The sequence below is a fragment of the Entelurus aequoreus genome, linkage group LG17, assembly GCF_033978785.1.
Source record: "Entelurus aequoreus isolate RoL-2023_Sb linkage group LG17, RoL_Eaeq_v1.1, whole genome shotgun sequence".
Lineage (NCBI taxonomy): Eukaryota > Metazoa > Chordata > Actinopteri > Syngnathiformes > Syngnathidae > Entelurus > Entelurus aequoreus.
In genome coordinates, this window is record NC_084747.1 from 11,405,064 (window position 1) to 11,424,273 (window position 19,210).

General features: G+C 35.4%; 1 protein-coding gene across 1 annotated transcript; it reads right to left on the reverse strand.

Moving 5' to 3' along the window:
* Window positions 1-1,610: 1,610 nt before the first annotated feature.
* LOC133631877 (zinc finger and SCAN domain-containing protein 20-like) lies at window positions 1,611-12,561 on the reverse strand. The gene is made up of 4 exons (XM_062024048.1): window positions 12,158-12,561; window positions 7,591-7,773; window positions 7,295-7,516; window positions 1,611-3,340 (listed from the first exon to the last, which is right to left on the reverse strand). The coding sequence occupies exons 1-4, from the start codon at window positions 12,510-12,512 to the stop codon at window positions 2,778-2,780; spliced, it is 1,323 nt and encodes a 440-aa protein (XP_061880032.1). The 5' UTR covers window positions 12,513-12,561; the 3' UTR covers window positions 1,611-2,777.
* Window positions 12,562-19,210: the final 6,649 nt, after the last annotated feature.

The following is a 19,210-nucleotide window of genomic DNA, read 5'->3' on the forward strand; positions in this document are numbered from 1 at the left end:
CTTCCTCTTCTTTCCTGACAATTTAAATCAATGTTCAAGTAAATTTATTTTTTTTATTGTAAAGAATAATAAATACATTTTTATTTAATTCTTCATTTTAGCTTCTGTTTTTTCGACGAAGAATATTTTTTAAATATTTCTTCAAACTTATTATGATTGAAATTCAAAAAAATTATTCTGGCAAATCTAGAAAATCTGTAGAATCTTATTTCAAAGTCTTTTGAATTTCTTTTAAAAATTTTTGTTCTGGAAAATCTAGAAGAAATAATGATTTGTCTTTGTTAGAAATATAACTTGGTACAATTTGTTATATATTCTAACAAAGTGCAGATTGGATTTTAACCTGTTTCAAATATGTCATCAAAATTCTAAAATGAATCTTAATCAGAAAAAATTACTAATGATGTTCCATAAATGATTTTTTTAATTTTTTTTCAAAAAGATTCGAATTAGCTAGTTTTTCTCTTCTTTTTTTCGGTTGAATTTTGAATTTTAAAGAGTCGAAATTGAAGATAAACTATGTTTCAAAATTTAATTGTCATTTTTTTCGTGTTTTCTCCTCTTTTAAACTGTTCAATTAAGTGTAAATATCATTAATTATTAATAATAACATAGAGTTAAAGGTAAATTGAGCAAATTGGCTATTTCTGGCAATTTATTGAAGTGTGTATCAAATTATTAGTACCCAAGATCAGTACCCAAGAAGTAGCTCTTGGTTTCAAAAAGGTTGGTGACCCCTAATCTAGAATTTACTTTTAGCAAGTTTGAGACGAAGCAGAAGCAGTGGGCGGCTCAGTTTGTCCAACAATAGCGGCGTAAGATAGCATTAGCTCACTGCTATCAATAAAATAGTCCGTCTGCGTCAGCGCTTATAATAACAATTGTCAGAATAATTGCATCCAAGTTATCACAAAACTTTGTGTTGCCATGAGTTCCCGGCGAGCAGACAAAAGCTGTCTTTGATCTTACCAACCAAAAGGCTTGTAAAACTCCACTGTGTAGGATGGGAAGCGACATGAAGGTGTCGTTTTTTTTTTATGTATTGTAATCCACAGGAAGATTTTGGCTCGACCCGAGATCTACAAAGCGGAGAGGAAGCAGGACCTGACCCCCCTCCAGGCACCTTTTCTTTTAACTGTTTTGTAACCAAAGGCGACGGCTGTTTACGACCCCCCTCCCTTTAGAAACAGCCGTTGCCATGTAATCAGGGAAAGTCCAAATAAAAGAGGAGGCGTACAATCTTTCGTCAAAACGTGGTGGAAGACTGTACAAGGGTACAGGTCTACGCGTTTCTCCTCATTGAGCCAAATTGAATTATGTCTCTGTATAATTCCTTGCTTCTTTGTCTGTTTAATAGATGTCATCAGTGTTTGAACCTGACAACATCACCCATATTTGGTTAATATTCAGGTCACAACATGTTATTGGATGTTTTTATAGAGTATAATGAGAGGACCCTCGATCTGTTGAATCAATTGTTAGCTATTTAGGGTCCGCATGTACCCCTGTGGGACTCCTTTGTACAGGGACAAAGGACACCATTGAAATTGTAAGGTTTTATTAGGGTCCGCATGTACCCTGTATAAAGGAGTCCCACAGGGAGTCCTTTGTACAGGGACAAAGGACACTATTGAAATTGTAAGGTTTTATTAGGGTCCGCATGTACCCTGTATAAAGGAGTCCCACAGGGAGTCCTTTGTACAGGGACAAAGGACACAATTGAAATTGTAAGGTTTTATTAGGGTCCGCATGTACCCTGTATAAAGGAGTCCCACAGGGAGTCCTTTGTACAGGGACAAAGGACACTATTGAAATTGTAAGGTTTTATTATTATTATTATTATTCCGCAGCTTTGCGCACTACTTTGCCCCCCTTAACATGCTTCAAAACTCACCAAATTTTACACACACATAGAAAAACGTGCCCCAAACAGTTTAGTAAAAAAACCTAACCCCAAAAATCAAAATTGCGCTCTAGCGCCCCCTAGGAAAAAAACAAAAACAAACTGCCTGTAACTCCCACTAGGAATGTCGTAGAGACATGAAACAAGACCTACAATTCATAAATTCACATCCTTGGGCAAAAACCAACAGGAAGTTGGCAATTTCCCCTTCAACACAAAAAAGGACTAAAAACACTCATTTTTGCCTCTTTGAGCTGTAATTTGACCCCCTTAAAATACTTCAAAACTCACCAAACTTTTCACACACATCGGGACTGGTGGAAATGGCGATCTAAAAAAAAACCCGAACCCCAAAACTCAAAATTGCGCTCTACGCAATTTTGAATAAAACAGAGACAAAACCGCTCCTCAGAGGAAAACTCAGACAAAACTGCTTGTAACTTCCGGTAGGAACGTCTTAGAGACATGAAACAAATACCTCTATGTTATTTATGATTTTGAATGCATAACAAAAACAAGCAAATGTGTTGTTGTCTTACATTAGGATGATAAATGATAAACAGCACATCTCCTTACAATTTTTGTGTATTTCCAGTATGACTGACCTAATAATATGGTCAGAGTGCAGAAGCGTTACCACAGTGACGTAGACTCTACGGAAATTGCCGAGGATAATCGAGGAGGAATATTCCAAATGGCTGACTGAACTTGCGGCATTTTGTGATGTTTAAACTGTATTTTTACGCATTTTCAAATTGTAAATAAAATCGGATATGGTTTGATGGATACAATGAAACACATAAAGTCAACTTGTTTTTCCACTCTACCGCTACTTTCAAAGGACTTGCAGGAAAATGTGTACAAGTACTTTCCCTTACGGCGTGTGTGTTTTCATGTGGGACATCATATTATGTTTGGCGGTGAACCTTTTGCCGCAGACTGCGCAACCAAAGGGTTTCTCCCCTGTGTGCGTTCGCATGTGTTTAGCCAAAAGACACCCGTAAGGAAATCTTTTAGTACAAACCGGGCACGTCGGCGAGTTTTTACCGGCCTTCCTTGCGGAGCGTTTGTCGTCAGCGTGAGTCCTGGTATCGCCGTCGTCGTCCGTATCGCTGCTCAAAGGTTCTCGGGCGTCGTCGTCCTCGGAAAAGTGCGACGTGCTGTCGTCACAATCTGATAGTGGAGCTAGGAGGTTGTCCGCTCCTCCATCAGCTTCGGGTGTGTGTCCAAGTGAGCTGCTGCTGCTGCTTGGAGGCTCCGCCCCTCCGGTCTCCTCTCTTGGACCGTGACCAAGCTGTGAGGACTCGGGCGGTTTGTCCTCGGTTTTCCCGGAGACACCAGTCGGTGGCGACTCTGTGAGCTCAGCCTCCTTCGGCCCTCCTTCCTGAGTGAGGTCTTCCTCTTTAATGTGGGGGCGACCAATCAGCTGCCGGACGTCTGCAGGACACACACTTACGTTAGCGTAGACACGTCAAATATGATCAAGTTAGCCCGTTTAGCACAACAATAGTTTGAACGTTTGCGGTATATTGTCAGGTTCAAACACTGACGACATCTATTAAACAGACAAGAAGCAAGGAATCATGCAGAGACAGAGTTCAATTTTGCTCAATGAGGAGAGACGTATTGGGCTGCACACTCAGTTACAGTTCCAACCTACGCCCTCAGGCACGGCCCACGTGCTCCACTATTTATTCGGGAGGTCCCTGGTTACATCACTGAGGCTGCTTCTGAAGGAAGGGGGGGTAATTTCAGCCGCCCCAGTTAGACACAATATATGATTATTCAGAAACGGAAATGTGCTGACACTCGTGATATCGCCCTGTCTCTGCTTTGTCTGCGCCAAGGTACTCGATGTTCGCCCTTGGCAGTCAGCAGGCCGGGTCTGGACACAAACACTGATACGGGACGACTCGCGATCCAAGATTGCAAGTTGTCCCTTTGCACGGATAGAAAAGTACAACTTCAGCACAATTGATGATTGTCAGAATAATTGTATCTAAGTTATCACAAAACTTTGTGTTACATTGAGTTCAGCTCGCCCTGCGAGAGGACAAAAAGCGGTCTTTGATCCTACCAAGAAGAAGGCTTGTAAAACTCCACTGTGTAGGATGGGAAGCAACATGAAGGTGTTCTGTTTCTTTGATGTACTGTAATCCACAGAAAGATTTTGTCTTGACCCGAGAACTACAAAGCGGAGAGGAAGCAGGACCATATATATATATATATATATATATATATATATATATATATATATATATATATATATATATATATATATATATATATATAATATATTATATATATATATATATATATATTATACCGACTGCATATATATATATATATATATATATATATATATACTATATATATATTATATATTATAATTATTATTATTATTATAATAATTATTAATTTAATTAATACAATATTCAAAATCGCCACAATAATACCGTGACGTCTGACGGTGTGAACTGCAAACTTGGCGAGTGTAGTTTTTTTTCTGGCGCTCTTGCCTGAACATTTCACCAAAGACCATCCATAACGTTTTGACTTATGTCGCTAACAAACCGCGGCGGCTGGTCCGCGCGCTAAAGCGCTACCATCGTCTCGAGCGGTTTCCAAGGCGACGCGAAGCAAAAGGTAAAGCGCGGACTATGCACACAACGGGAAATATGCAAAGCTACTTGATAAACCATCACCTGGAAAAGATATTTGAGCCAGTTTGAGGTATTTCCGTTATTAAACGTTAAATTGTCAGATATTTGCTTGAAACAGTTTCCGCATAATTCTTTGCACTTAAAAACTCATGTTTGTAGTAATAAATGTGGTTGGAACATTTGAGCATTATGTTTGTCATCAATTATACTAAGTGCGTTCAGTCTTTTTTCACAAGTCCACAATAAAACAATATCGTATCGTTTCGTTCGGAGTGAGCACATTTAGGTATTGTGTGTTCAAATTGTTGCGTTTGACCAGATGTTCCTCCAAGTGGGATGTAAAACGCTGGTCAGTCCCAAGTTCCTTAGATGACATATAAACTGAACTCAAAGGTACCACCAAGCACAGAATAGGTATTTTGTAATTTATTGTCAAATATTTGAGAATAGAGACCAGCCTCGAACAACACATACAAATGCGTAGCCCAAGTTGATCTGAAAACATCCCGGAATGCACTCTCCTCTTCAATATCTCCCCCCGCCCTCACTTCTCTCACTTCAAACACATTCTCATTGTCTCTTATCTTGAGTCTGGCCTGGGAAGCAGAACAGGGAGTATTCCTCCTTCTCGTGTTATCTCTACTCTCTGCATTCCACTGCTAGAAGACCGACACCTTACTTTGCAGACTAGTAAAGAAGGAAGAATACTAGCTATTTTGTAATACGATTATGGAGGAAAGAAGAAACACAAAAATATGGATATATGAAAATATATATATATCCTTCAAACTCTAGTAAATATATAAATCTACACAATTAACTGGAATATTATGCTTTTCTTTAAATTGAATTTAGGTTTCAGAACGTCAACGGCAAGAAGCCAGGATGTGCACATGATGCAAGACAGTCAGTCTTATTTGCACGAACGCATCAGTTACCAAAGTTTAGGTCGTCAGCTAATATGCTAACACGTTTACAAGTGTCTGTGTTAGTATCATTCATTTACAATGGCATTCTTTTTGTATTGTTTCAGTCTCGTGACATCACCGTGGAGTTATTGAGTCTGTTTGGCTAATCGGAGAGCAAGCTTTTTGACTTCTGTTTTGTTTCATCAGCCGTTTTACTGCCTCGTTACAGACACCGTTTGCATGTAAATAAACATTTACAGAATCTTTCTGTTTAAATAACTCATCTCACAACATATATATGTGCGGATTATACTCTGGCGCGGCTAATATATGGGAAAAAAAAGTTTTCTTCTAAAATTTAGTGAGTACGGCTTATATCTGAAAATTATGGTATATTTATTTTTTTACGTGCCCCCCCAAACGCCTCCCTGGGGAGGGGTTATGGGCGTGTCCGACTGGTAGGAGACCACAGGGAAGACCCAGGACACGGCGGAGAGACTATCTCAGGGCATTCAATTCATCGCCACCGGACCGTTTGGTTTGTCTTAGAAGAAGTTTCGCCTCTATTCCAAGTAGACTTTATCAGTTCATGGTCATAGACTTAGATTGATCAGATCTAGTCTTGGATTGGTCAGATCTAGTCTTAGACTTGGATTGGTCAGATCTAGTCTTAGACTTGGATTGGTCAGATCTCGTCTCTAGAGACTATGTCTCCCAGCTGGCCTGGGAGAGCCTTGGGAAGAGCTCGACAAAGTGCTTAGGCTGCTGTCCCCGCGACCCGATTTCCAATAAGCGGAAGAAGATGGAAGAATGGATGAGTTACCAAAATTTTGTCCACTTAAACAAAAGTTGAATGTGTTTAGAATTTCATAAGGTGGTTAAGGATCACCTAAAAAAAATCACGACTCTTTATGACACATCACTGTCCTCCATTTTTAGATAACAGAGATCACAGGTGTCAAACCCAGGGCCCGGGGGCCAGATGTGGCCCGCCACGTCATTTTATTTGGCCCGGCAAAAGCCTGGAAATAATATGTATCAATAAAGTACTATAACTTTTCTTACTAAATGTATTCTTTATTTCTATTTTGGGAGAAAAAAAATACATGTACTCCATGTAATCGCAAATGATGTTAACTTATATATTGTCCAATTATGCAAAAATTCTATTTAAAAACCATTTTTAAATAGAAATAAATACTAATAATAATGATTTCAAAGCAAGTTATCCATCAAATTGTGCAATGTAAACGTAGCAATAGATTTCATGGTCAAATTGTGAAATTTACTGTGGTTTTTACAGCATTTTTCTCTAAATGAAAAAAACTGTGGTTTTTTTTTTATTGTAATAAACGGTGGTGTCGTTTTGGCATTTACACTAATACACCCAAAAATGTACAGTTGTTGATTTGCGGTAAAAAAAAAAAATGTTTTTACTGTAAAATTACATTTTTTGTATTTTACAGTACAAAAATAAACAAATGTCAATTTTACAGTAAAATTCTGGCAACTGAACTGCCCTTTTTTTTTTTTTTTTTACCATAAAAACAGCAGTACTGTTTTTCCATTTACAGTAATTTACACTACATTTTGAGGTGAAATTATTGCAACTTATCATATTTTTTTTACATTTTAGTTTAAAAAAAAATCTACGAATAAAATGCATTTTTTTTAAATGGTGTAATAATAGTTAATAATAATAATAATAATATTGACTGTTAGAAGCGGCCCTCTGGGGCCAAATATAACTGTGACGTGGCCCTCAGTGAAAACCACTTTGACACCTCTGACCTAGAGAAACCAACAGAAGTCCAGTCAACCTTTTTCTCCTCGGTGATCCGCTGGATGTGGCCTTAGACTCTGGAGGCCTTCGAGTAGAGCAGAAACCATGGACTCGTTGCTCTGAAGGATGCTATCCACTAGTCTCTCCTGCCTCTCTTGGCAGCGCTGGAACTGTTCAGCCAAGACCGACTGCATTCTCTCCATGCTGGACGTGAACCTCTCAAACGCCGACCGTCTTCCCCTCGGTCTTTGCCTTTGACCTAAAAAAAATAGTCCAAAGTAATCGTTATTGGAGAATACTATACTTTACCATAAGGGCAAGGTAAGAACCTACCAAGTAACGCAAATGTGCCAGGTCCAGGACTCCTCTGGGGAAATAGAGTACTGGCAGGTGCAAAGGACGGCGGGTGAGTCAAATATGATGATCCAACACTCTCGTTGCTTTTGAGATCAGAATCCTTGTCCGGATGCGCCTCCGGATCATTGTTTGGATCTCCCTGGTCATCTGGCACGCCCTCTAAAACCAAAGAAAATACAAACGTTAGGCATCATTTGGGATGAAATAGGAAGTATTTGCTGCCACTGCCTCAGAGAACAGTTTACCCTTTATTCATCTTAGTACCATCATTTTGACCTGGGAGACTAACACAGTTTTTTCCTACACTTTGAAACCTGCGGCTTATCAGACGGAGCAGCTGATTTATGGATTGTTCTTTGCTGACGGCGATAATAAAACTATTTTATTATCTTTTTTTAAAGCAAAAACACCTATGGTGTTTTATTGTTTGTGCTATGGAGCCATCTTTTGGACAAATTCACTCACTGCAGGTGCTGCAGTGTCCTTCCATTTACCCGTTTTCAGAAATTTGGGAATTTCAGGAACATTTTTGAAAATATTGATACTAGCACAGATGTCCTAGATCAGTGGTCCCCAACCTTTTTGTAGCTGGGGACCGGTCAACGCTTGAAAATTTGTCCCATGGACCGGGGGGGGGGGGGGGGGGGGGGGGGTTTCATAAAGAAATACAATCATGTGTGTTTACGGACTGTATTCCTGCAGACTGTATTGATCTATAGTGATATATAATCAATCAATCAATCCATCAACGTTTATTTATATAGCCCTAAATCACAAGTGTCTCAAAGGGCTGCACAAGCCACAACGACATCCTCGGTACAGAGCCCACATACGGGCAAGGAAAAACTCACCCCATCTGGGACCATCTCTGACACCATCAAGGCCAACAATTCAGACCTCGTAGATACTTAAAAAAAGGTTCATTATGTATCGCGTATAGGTCTACTTTCAGACCTTTTTAAGCACCCCATTCATCATCAGGACCATTTGGGTTCATCTGGGACCTTCTTACACCCCTTCAAAGCCAACAATTCAGACCTCGTAGATACTTAAAAAAAAATGGGTTATGGAAAGCAGAACCAGAAGTGGCCGCAAAGGTATTGGGGCCTACTTGTATCCAAAATAGTCCAAGGAGACAGGGAATGACTAACACACAAAGGTCCCCAATTACCCCCAAAAGGACCATCCTCTCTCTTAAGGTCCGAACAGACCCTAAATCGTCCCAGAGTACCCCAAAATGCACTCCCCCTAAAAGTCACGATACATCCAAAATGTGCTCAAAGAGTCCAGACCTTTTTGGGAACCCCATTCATCATCAGGACCATTTTGGTTCATCTGGGACCATCTCGGACACCATCAAGGCCAACAATTCAGATCTCGTAGATACTTAAAAAAAGGTTTGTTATGTACCCCTTGGTCTACTTTCAGACCTTTTTGGGCACCCCATTCATCATCATATAATGTATATATTGTGTTTTTTATGTTGATTTAATTTAAAAAAAAAAAAAAATAAATAAATAAATAAATTAAAAAAAATAAAAATTAATTTTCTTGCTGGTCCGCGGCCCGGTGGTTGGGGACCACTGTCCTAGATCACAGGTATCAAACTCAAGGCATGCTTGAAACTCCGCATGTCAACATCTCCGGCCGGTGCCACACCCACAAAATGCCCAAGCAACCATTTCCACATCAACACCGTATGAAACAAGCAGTCACCAACAGAAGGAGATAACGTCCGCAGGAACCTACCACATAGTGAAGGTGTTAGAATAATTATATAGAAGTAATCACACAACTCTTATGCTAATAGGCACATGACTTGTTATCTTCCACTGCAAGTTAGGAGTTGCCTCGCTGCTGCTGTTTGTGTCTTTTAGCCTGCTAACAGCCGAGGACGGACGTTAAGTACCTCAACGCAGACAAAGCAGAGGCAGGGCGAAATCACGAGGCTCAGCACATTTCCATTGTGAATAATCACGTATTGTGTCTACTAGGGGCTGCTCGCATAATATGTGTCCCCTCCCTTTAGAAGCAGCCTCTGCGATGTTGACTGGGGAACTCCTGAATAAAATGGGGGAGCGTGGGGGTTGTGCCTCAGAGCGTGGTGGGAGACTGTAACTGAGTGGGCAGCCCCATACGTTTCTCCTCATGAGCAAAATGGAAATCTGTCTCTGCTTGATTCCTTGCTTCTTGTCCTGTTTATTAGACAGTTCGGTGCTTAAAATTGACAGAAGGACATACACTATTTGATTTCCTATTATGCAGCTCATTTTTATTTGACACTTATTGAAATATCTTGTGTGACATCATGCACAAAAGTGCACTTTATTTGTTTTAAACTATTGTAGCGGCGTTCTGTACAAAAAGTGCACTTTAATTTAGTGTTGTTTTGATATGTCATCTTAGTGACAGCATGCACAAATGTGCACTTTGTTTGTTTTAAACTATTGTAGCGGCGTTTTGTACAAAAAGTGCACTTTAATTTAGTGTTGTTTTGATATGTCATCTTAGTGACATCATGCACAAAAGTGCACTCATAGCTTGTTTTAAAATGTCCACTATGGACTGGACTCTCACACTATTATGTTAGATCCACTATGGACTGGACTCTCACACTATTATGTTAGATCCACTATGGACTGGACTCTCACACTATTATGTTAGATCCACTATGGACTGGACTCTCACTATTATGTTAGATCCACTATGGACTGGACTCTTACACTATTATGTTAGATCCACTATGGACTGGACTCTCACACTATTATGTTCGATCCACTATGGACTGGACTCTCACTATTATGTTAGATCCACTATGGACTGGACTCTCACACTATTATGTTAGATCCACTATGGACTGGACTCTCACACTATTATGTTAGATCCACTATGGACTGGACTCTCACTATTATGTTAGATCCACTATGGACTGGACTCTCACACTATTATGATAGATCCACTATGGACTGGACTCTCACACTATTATGTTAGATCCACTATGGACTGGACTCACACTATTATGTTAGATCCACTATGGACTGGACTCTCTCACTATTATGTTAGATCCACTATGGACTGGACTCTCACACTATTATGTTAGATCCACTATGGACTGGACTCTCACAATATTATGTTAGATCCACTATGGACTGGACTCTCACACTATTATGTTAGATCCACTATGGACTGGACTCTCACACTATTATGTTCGATCCACTATGGACTGGACTCTCACACTATTATGTTAGATCCACTATGGACTGGACTCTCACAATATTATGTTAGATCCACTATGGACTGGACTCTCACACTATTATGTTAGATCCACTATGGACTGGACTCACACTATTATGTTAGATCCACTATGGACTGGACTCTCTCACTATTATGTTAGAACCACTATGGACTGGACTCTCACACTATTATGTTAGATCCACTATGGACTGGACTCTCACACTATTATGTTCGATCCACTATGGACTGGACTCTCACACTATTATGTTAGATCCAATATGGACTGGACTCTCACACTATTATGTTAGATCCACTATGGACTGGACTCTCGCTATTATGTTAGATCCAATATGGACTGGACTCTCTCACTATTATGTTAGATCCACTATGGACTGGACTCTCACTATTATGTTAGATCCACTATGGACTGGACTCACACTATTATGTTAGATCCACTATGGACTGGACTCTCACACTATTATGTAAGATCCACTATGGACTGGACTCTCTCACTATTATGTTAGATCCGCTATGGACTGGACTCTCACACTATTATGTTAGATCCGCTATGGACTGGACTCTCACACTATTATGTTAGATCCACTATGGACTGGACTCTCACACTATTATGTTAGATCAACTATGGACTGGACTCTCACTATTATGTTAGATCCACTATGGACTGGACTCTCACTATTATGTTAGATCCACTATGGACTGGACTCTCACTATTATGTTGGATCCACTATGGACTGGACTCTCACACTATTATGTTAGATCCACTATGGACTGGACTCTCACACTATTATGTTAGATCCACTATGGACTGGACTCTCACTATTATGTTAGATCCACTATGGACTGGACTCTCACTATTATGTTGGATCCACTATGGACTGGACTCTCACACTATTATGTTAGATCCACTATGGACTGGACTCTCACACTATTATGTTAGATCCACTATGGACTGGACTCTCACTATTATGTTAGATCCACTATGGACTGGACTCTCACTATTATGTTAGATCCACTATGGACTGGACTCTCACTATTATGTTAGATCCACTATGGACTGGACTCTCACTATTATGTTAGATCCACTATGGACTGGACTCTCACTATTATGATAGATCCAGTATGGACTGGACTTGTGCAGCCCTTTGAGACACTCGTGATTTAGGGCTATATAAGTAAACATTGATTGATTGATTGAACAAAAGCTAATGTGCCTCTTACGGGTTTCTCCACGATCCTAGCTGACCCACTTAGGTCCGGGCTAGTTTCCTCCAACTTTGCAGCAACTTACTTTGCAGCAAAAGTCCGACGCCAACGTCCAAGCTGCGGGAGCGCGGGTGTCCTCCGAGCAGGTCGTCCAGGAGCTGGAAGTGCGGACACCAGACTGGGTTGTGTCCACTCGCCGCGTCCTTCTTGGTGTTGTAGTAGACCTGCTTCAAGCGTTTCCACCGCACTCGGATCTGCTCGGGACTTCGACGGAAGCCGGCGTTCTTCATCGCGTTCGCCACCTTTTCGAACACTTTCCCGTTCCTGGTTTTGCGTCCGTCGAGGTACTTTAAAATGTCGGATTCCCTCAGCTGGTGGATCAAGAAGATGGTTTCCTCGTCACTCCAGAAGTGGGTGCCGCGGGGACCTGCCAGCGCCATTTTGAAAGTGCCCCGTTGTTGTGAGTCCACGCAGCGGTGGGACGTTCGGCTCTTTGTGGAGAGCCGACTCTTTTGGCTCGGCTCGACAAAAAGGAGGCGGTGCTCTGCGCATGCGCCAGCATGAACGCCGTCGGAATTGTTGAGTCGTTTGCGAAAGATTCGGCCTTTTGAGCTTTGGCTGTTGTTCACATTAATTTATGGACAGCAATAATGCAAAAGTTCTGAGCAAAATTAAACATTTAATTATCTTATAGTTATTACTCTACTATGTATACATTAGCAGTACTAAAACAAACTTTAACTTTTGAACTTTGTACAATTTAAAATGTATCTTTTTTCTGCGCAACACATCTAAAGTAAAACAACAGAGAATAACAAAAAAAACTCAAAAATAGTACAATTAATAAATATATTTGTTGTATAATTAATATAATTATTTTATTTGTTACTATATATATATCAATAATATACTATATAGTTAAAATATATATAGTTGAGGTTTCTGTGGTTTACCTGAGAGCCAATATACGTTAGGTCAGGAACAAACAAAGAGGCTATTTCATCCCTACAAGCCTGTTTCGCAGGTTTCTCTACTCTTCAGGGGATTTTATTTCATTTTATTTTTGCATTAGTTATGAGCAAAATTAAACATTTAATTATCTTATAGTTATTACTCTACTATGTATACATTAGCAGTACTAAAACAAACTTTAACTTTTGAACTTTGTACAATTTAAAATGTATCTTTTTTCTGCGCAACACATCTAAAGTAAAACAACAGAGAATAACGAAAAAAACTCAAAAATAGTACAATTAATAAATAATAAATATATTTGTTGTATAATTAATATAATTATTTTATTTGTTACTATATATATATCAATAATATACTATATAGTTAAAATATATACTATAGTTGAGGTTTCTGTGGTTTACCCGAGAGCGAATATATGTTAGGTCAGGAACAAACAAAGAGGCTATTTCATCCCTACAAGCCTGTTTCGCAGGTTTCTCTGCTCTTCAGGGGATTTTATTTCATTTTATTTTATTTAATGCATTAGTTATGAGCAAAATTAAACATTTAATTATCTTATAGTTATTACTCTACTATGTATACATTAGCAGTACTAAAACAAACTAACTTTTGAACTTTGTACAATTTAAAATGTATCTTTTTTCTGCGCAACACATTTAAAGTAAAACAACAGAGAATAACGAAAAAAACTCAAAAATAGTACAATTAATAAATAATAAATATATTTGTTGTATAATTAATATAATTCTTTTATTTGTTACTATATATATATCAATAATATACTATATAGTTAAAATATATACTATAGTTGAGGTTTCTGTGGTTTCCCCGAGAGCGAATATATGTTAGGTCAGGAACAAACAAAGAGGCTATTTCATCCCTACAAGCCTGTTTCGCAGGTTTCTCTACTCTTCAGGGGATTTTATTTCATTTTATTTTATTTAATGCATTAGTTATGAGCAAAATTAAACATTTAATTATCTTATAGTTATTACTCTACTATGTATACATTAGCAGTACTAAAACAAACTTTAACTTTTGAACTTTGTACAATTTAAAATGTATCTTTTTTCTGCGCAACACATCTAAAGTAAAACAACAGAGAATAACGAAAAAAACTCAAAAATAGTACAATTAATAAATAATAAATATATTTGTTGTATAATTAATATAATTATTTTATTTGTTACTATATATATATCAATAATATACTATATAGTTAAAATATATATAGTTGAGGTTTCTGTGGTTTACCCGAGAGCCAATATACGTTAGGTCAGGAACAAACAAAGAGGCTATTTCATCCCTACAAGCCTGTTTCGCAGGTTTCTCTGCTCTTCAGGGGATTTTATTTCATTTTATTTATTTTTTATTTTATTTAATGCATTAGTTATGAGCAAAATTAAACATTTAATTATCTTATAGTTATTACTGTACTATGTATACATTAGCCGTACAAAAACAAACTTTAATTTTTGAATTTTTTACAATTTAAAATGTATCTTTTTTCTGCGCAACACATTTAAAGTAAAACAACAGAGAATAACGAAAACAACTCAAAAATAGTACAATTAATACATATATTTGTTGTATAATTAATATAATTATTTTATTTGTTACTATATATATATCAATAATATACTATATAGTTAAAATATATATAGTTGAGGTTTCTGTGGTTTACCCGAGAGCCAATATACGTTAGGTCAGGAACAAACAAAGAGGCTATTTCATCCCTACAAGCCTGTTTCGCAGGTTTCTCTGCTCTTCAGGGGATTTTATTTCATTTTATTTATTTTTTATTTTATTTAATGCATTAGTTATGAGCAAAATTAAACATTTAATTATCTTATAGTTATTACTCTACTTTGTATACATTAGCAGTACTAAAACAAACTTTAACTTTTGAACTTTGTACAATTTAAAATGTATCTTTTTTCTGCGCAACACATCTAAAGTAAAACAACAGAGAATAACGAAAAAAACTCAAAAATAGTACAATTAATAAATATATTTGTTGTATAATTAATATAATTATTTTATTTGTTACTATATATATATCAATAATATACTATATAGTTAAAATATATATAGTTGAGGTTTCTGTGGTTTACCCGAGAGCGAATATATGTTAGGTCAGGAACAAACAAAGAGGCTATTTCATCCCTACAAGCCTTTTTTTGCAGGTTTCTCTACTCTTCAGGGGATTTTATTTCATTTTATTTATTTTTTATTTTATTTAATGCATTAGTTATGAGCAAAATTAAACATTTAATTATCTTATAGTTATTACTCTACTATGTATACATTAGCAGTACTAAAACAAACTTTAACTTTTGAACTTTGTACAATTTAAAATGTATCTTTTTTCTGCGCAACACATCTAAAGTAAAACAACAGAGAATAACGAAAAAAACTCAAAAATAGTACAATTAATAAATATATTTGTTGTATAATTAATATAATTATTTTATTTGTTACTATATATATATCAATAATATACTATATAGTTAAAATATATATAGTTGAGGTTTCTGTGGTTTACCCGAGAGCGAATATATGTTAGGTCAGGAACAAACAAAGAGGCTATTTCATCCCTACAAGCCTGTTTCGCAGGTTTCTCTACTCTTCAGGGGATTTTATTTCATTTTATTTTATTTAATGCATTAGTTATGAGCAAAATTAAACATTTAATTATCTTATAGTTATTACTCTACTATGTATACATTAGCAGTACTAAAACAAACTTTAACTTTTGAACTTTGTACAATCTAAAATGTATCTTTTTTCTGCGCAACACATTTAAAGTAAAACAACAGAGAATAACGAAAAAAACTCAAAAATAGTACAATTAATAAATAATAAATATATTTGTTGTATAATTAATATAATTATTTTATTTGTTACTATATATATATATCAATAATATACTATATAGTTAAAATATATATAGTTGAGGTTTCTGTGGTTTACCTGAGAGCCAATATACGTTAGGTCAGGAACAAACAAAGAGGCTATTTCATCCCTACAAGGCTGTTTCGCAGGTTTCTCTACTCTTCAGGGGATTTTATTTCATTTTATTTATTTTTTATTTTATTTAATGCATTAGTTATGATCAAAATTAAACATTTAATTATCTTATAGTTATTACTCTACTATGTATACATTAGCAGTACTAAAACAAACTTTAATTTTTTTAACTTTTTACAATTTAAAATGTATCTTTTTTCTGCGCAACACATTTAAAGTAAAACAGAGAATAACGAAAAAAAACTCAACACAACAAAATAGTACAATTAATAAATATATTTGTTGTATAATTAATATTATTTTATTTGTTATTATATATATTATTAATATACTATATAGTTAAGATATATATAGTTGAGGTTTCTGTGGTTTATCCGTAATACAGTGCTCAATATCGAGAGCGAATATATGTTAGGTCAGGTTATTTCATCCCTACAAGCCTGTTTTGCAGGTTTCTCTGCTCTTCAGGGGATTTTATTTCATTGTATTTATTTTTTATTTTATTTAATGCATTAGTTATGAGCAAAATTAAACATGTAATTATCTTATAGTTATTACTGTACTATGTATATATTAGCCGTACAAAAACAAACTTTAATTTTAGAATTTTTTTCAATTCAAAATGTATCTTTTTTCTGTGCTACACATTTAAAAGTAAAACAACAGAGAATAACGAACAAAAACTCAACACAACAAAATAGTACAATTAATAAATAATAAATATATTTGTTGTATAATTAATATAATTTTATTTGTTATTATATATATTAATAATATACTATGTAGTTAAGATATATATAGTTGAGGTTTCTGTGGTTTATCTGTAATACAGTGCTCAATATCGAGAGCGAATATATGTTAGGTCAGGTTATTTCATCCCTACAAGCCTGTTTTGCAGGTTTCTCTGCTCTTCAGGGGATTTTATTTCATTTTATTTATTTTTTATTTTATTTAATGCATTAGTTATGAGCAAAATTAAACATTTAATTATCTTATAGTTATTACTGTACTATGTATACATTAGCCATACAAAAACAAACTTTAATTTTTGAATTTTTTACAATTTAAAATGTATCTTTTTTCTGCGCAACACATTTAAGGTAAAACAACAGAGAATAACGAACAAAAACTCAACACAACAAAATAGTACAATTAATAAATAATAAATATATTTGTTGTATAATTAATATTATTTTATTTGTTGTTATATATATTAATAATATACTATGTAGTTAAGATATATATAGTTGAGGTTTCTGTGGTTTATCCGTAATACAGTGCTCAATATCGAGAGCGAATATATGTTAGGTCAGGTTATTTCATCCCTACAAGCCTGTTTTGCAGGTTTCTCTGCTCTTCAGGGGATTTTATTTCATTTTATTTATTTTTTATTTTATTTAATGCATTAGTTATGAGCAAAATTAAACATGTAATTATCTTATAGTTATTACTGTACTATGTATACATTAGCAGTACTAAAACAAACTGAAATTTTTTTACAATTTAAAATGTATCTTTTTTCTGTGCTACACATTTAAAGTAAAACAACAGAGAATAACGAACAAAAACTCAACACAACAAAATAGTACAATTAATAAAAAAATAAATATATTTGTTATATAATTAATATCATGATTTTATTTGTTATTATATATTAATAATATACTATATAGTTAAAATATATATAGTCGAGGTTCACATTAATTGCTTGGCAGTAATAATGCATTAGTTATGAGCAAAATTAAACATTTAATTATCTTATAGTTATTACTGTACTATGTATACATTAGCCGTACAAAAGCAAACTTTAATTTTTGAATTTTTTTCAATTTAAAATGTATCTTTTTTCTGCGCAACACATTTGAAGTAAGACTACAGAGAACAACGAAAATTACTCAACACAACAAAATAGTACAATTAATAAGTAATACATATATTTGTTATGTAATTAATATCATTATTGCATTTGTTATTATATAATAATAATATACTATATAGTTAAAATATATATAGTCGAGGTTTCTGTGCTTTATCCGTTATACAGTGCTCAATATCGAGAGCGAATATACGTTAGGTCAGGAAAAAATGCAGAGGCTATTTCATCCCTACAAGCCCGTTTCGCAGGTTTCTCTGCTCTTCAGGGGATTTTATTTTAGTTTGTTTATTTTTAATTTTATTTAATGCATTAGTTATGAGCAAAATTAAACATTTAATTATCTTATAGAGAAAATACATACTCATACAGTAGTACAGTTGGCACAGTACAGTACACGGACAGTTAAAATTTAAACATTTAACATGTGACATTTCTAACTATTTTGAACCGAAATAGTTCATGCACACTCAGGAAAATTATTCAAAATTACAATAAAAAATGTTTTGGCTGGGGGCCGGGCTGTATATATATTCTTATATATATATATATATATATATATATATATATATATATATATATATATATATATATATATATATATATATATATATATATATACACTACCGTTCAAAAGTTTGGGGTCACATTGAAATGTCCTTATTTTTGAAGGAAAAGCACTGTACTTTCTTAAATTGAAAGAAATACACTCTATACATTGCTAATGTGGTAAATGACTATTCTAGCTGCAAATGTCTGCTTTTTGGTGCAATATCTACATAGGTGTATAGAGGCCCAATTCCAGCAACTATCACTCCAGTGTTCTAATGGTAAAATGTGTTTGCTCATTGGCTCAGAAGGCTAATTGATGATTAGAAAAGCCTTGTGCAATCATGTTCACACATCTGAAAACACTTTAGCTCGTTACAGAAGCTACAAAACTGACCTTCCTTTGAGCAGATTGAGTTTCTGGAGCATCACATTTGTGGGCTCAATGAAACGCTCAAAATGGCCAGAAAAAGAGAACTTTCATCTGAAACTCGACAGTCTATTCTTGTTCTTAGAAATGAAGGCTCAAACACAAAATTGTTTGGGTGATCCCAAACTTTTGAACGGTAGTGTATATATATATAAATATATATATATATATATATATATATATATATATATATATATATATATACATATATATATTCCTTGCACACTAATTGACTGAAAGAGCACGCACTTGGCGCGATGATGTCATGTTATGGATGGGAA

Coding starts and splice junctions, on each gene's coding strand:
- LOC133631877 (XM_062024048.1), bottom strand. CDS start 12,512: ATGGCGCTGGCAGGTCCCCGCGGCACCCACTTCTGGAGTGACGAGGAA. Junction 7,774..12,157: donor CGTCGGACTTTTGCTGCAAA/GTAAGTTGCTGC, acceptor CTTTGGTTTTAG/AGGGCGTGCCAGATGACCAG. Junction 7,517..7,590: donor TGGCACATTTGCGTTACTTG/GTAGGTTCTTAC, acceptor TATTTTTTTTAG/GTCAAAGGCAAAGACCGAGG.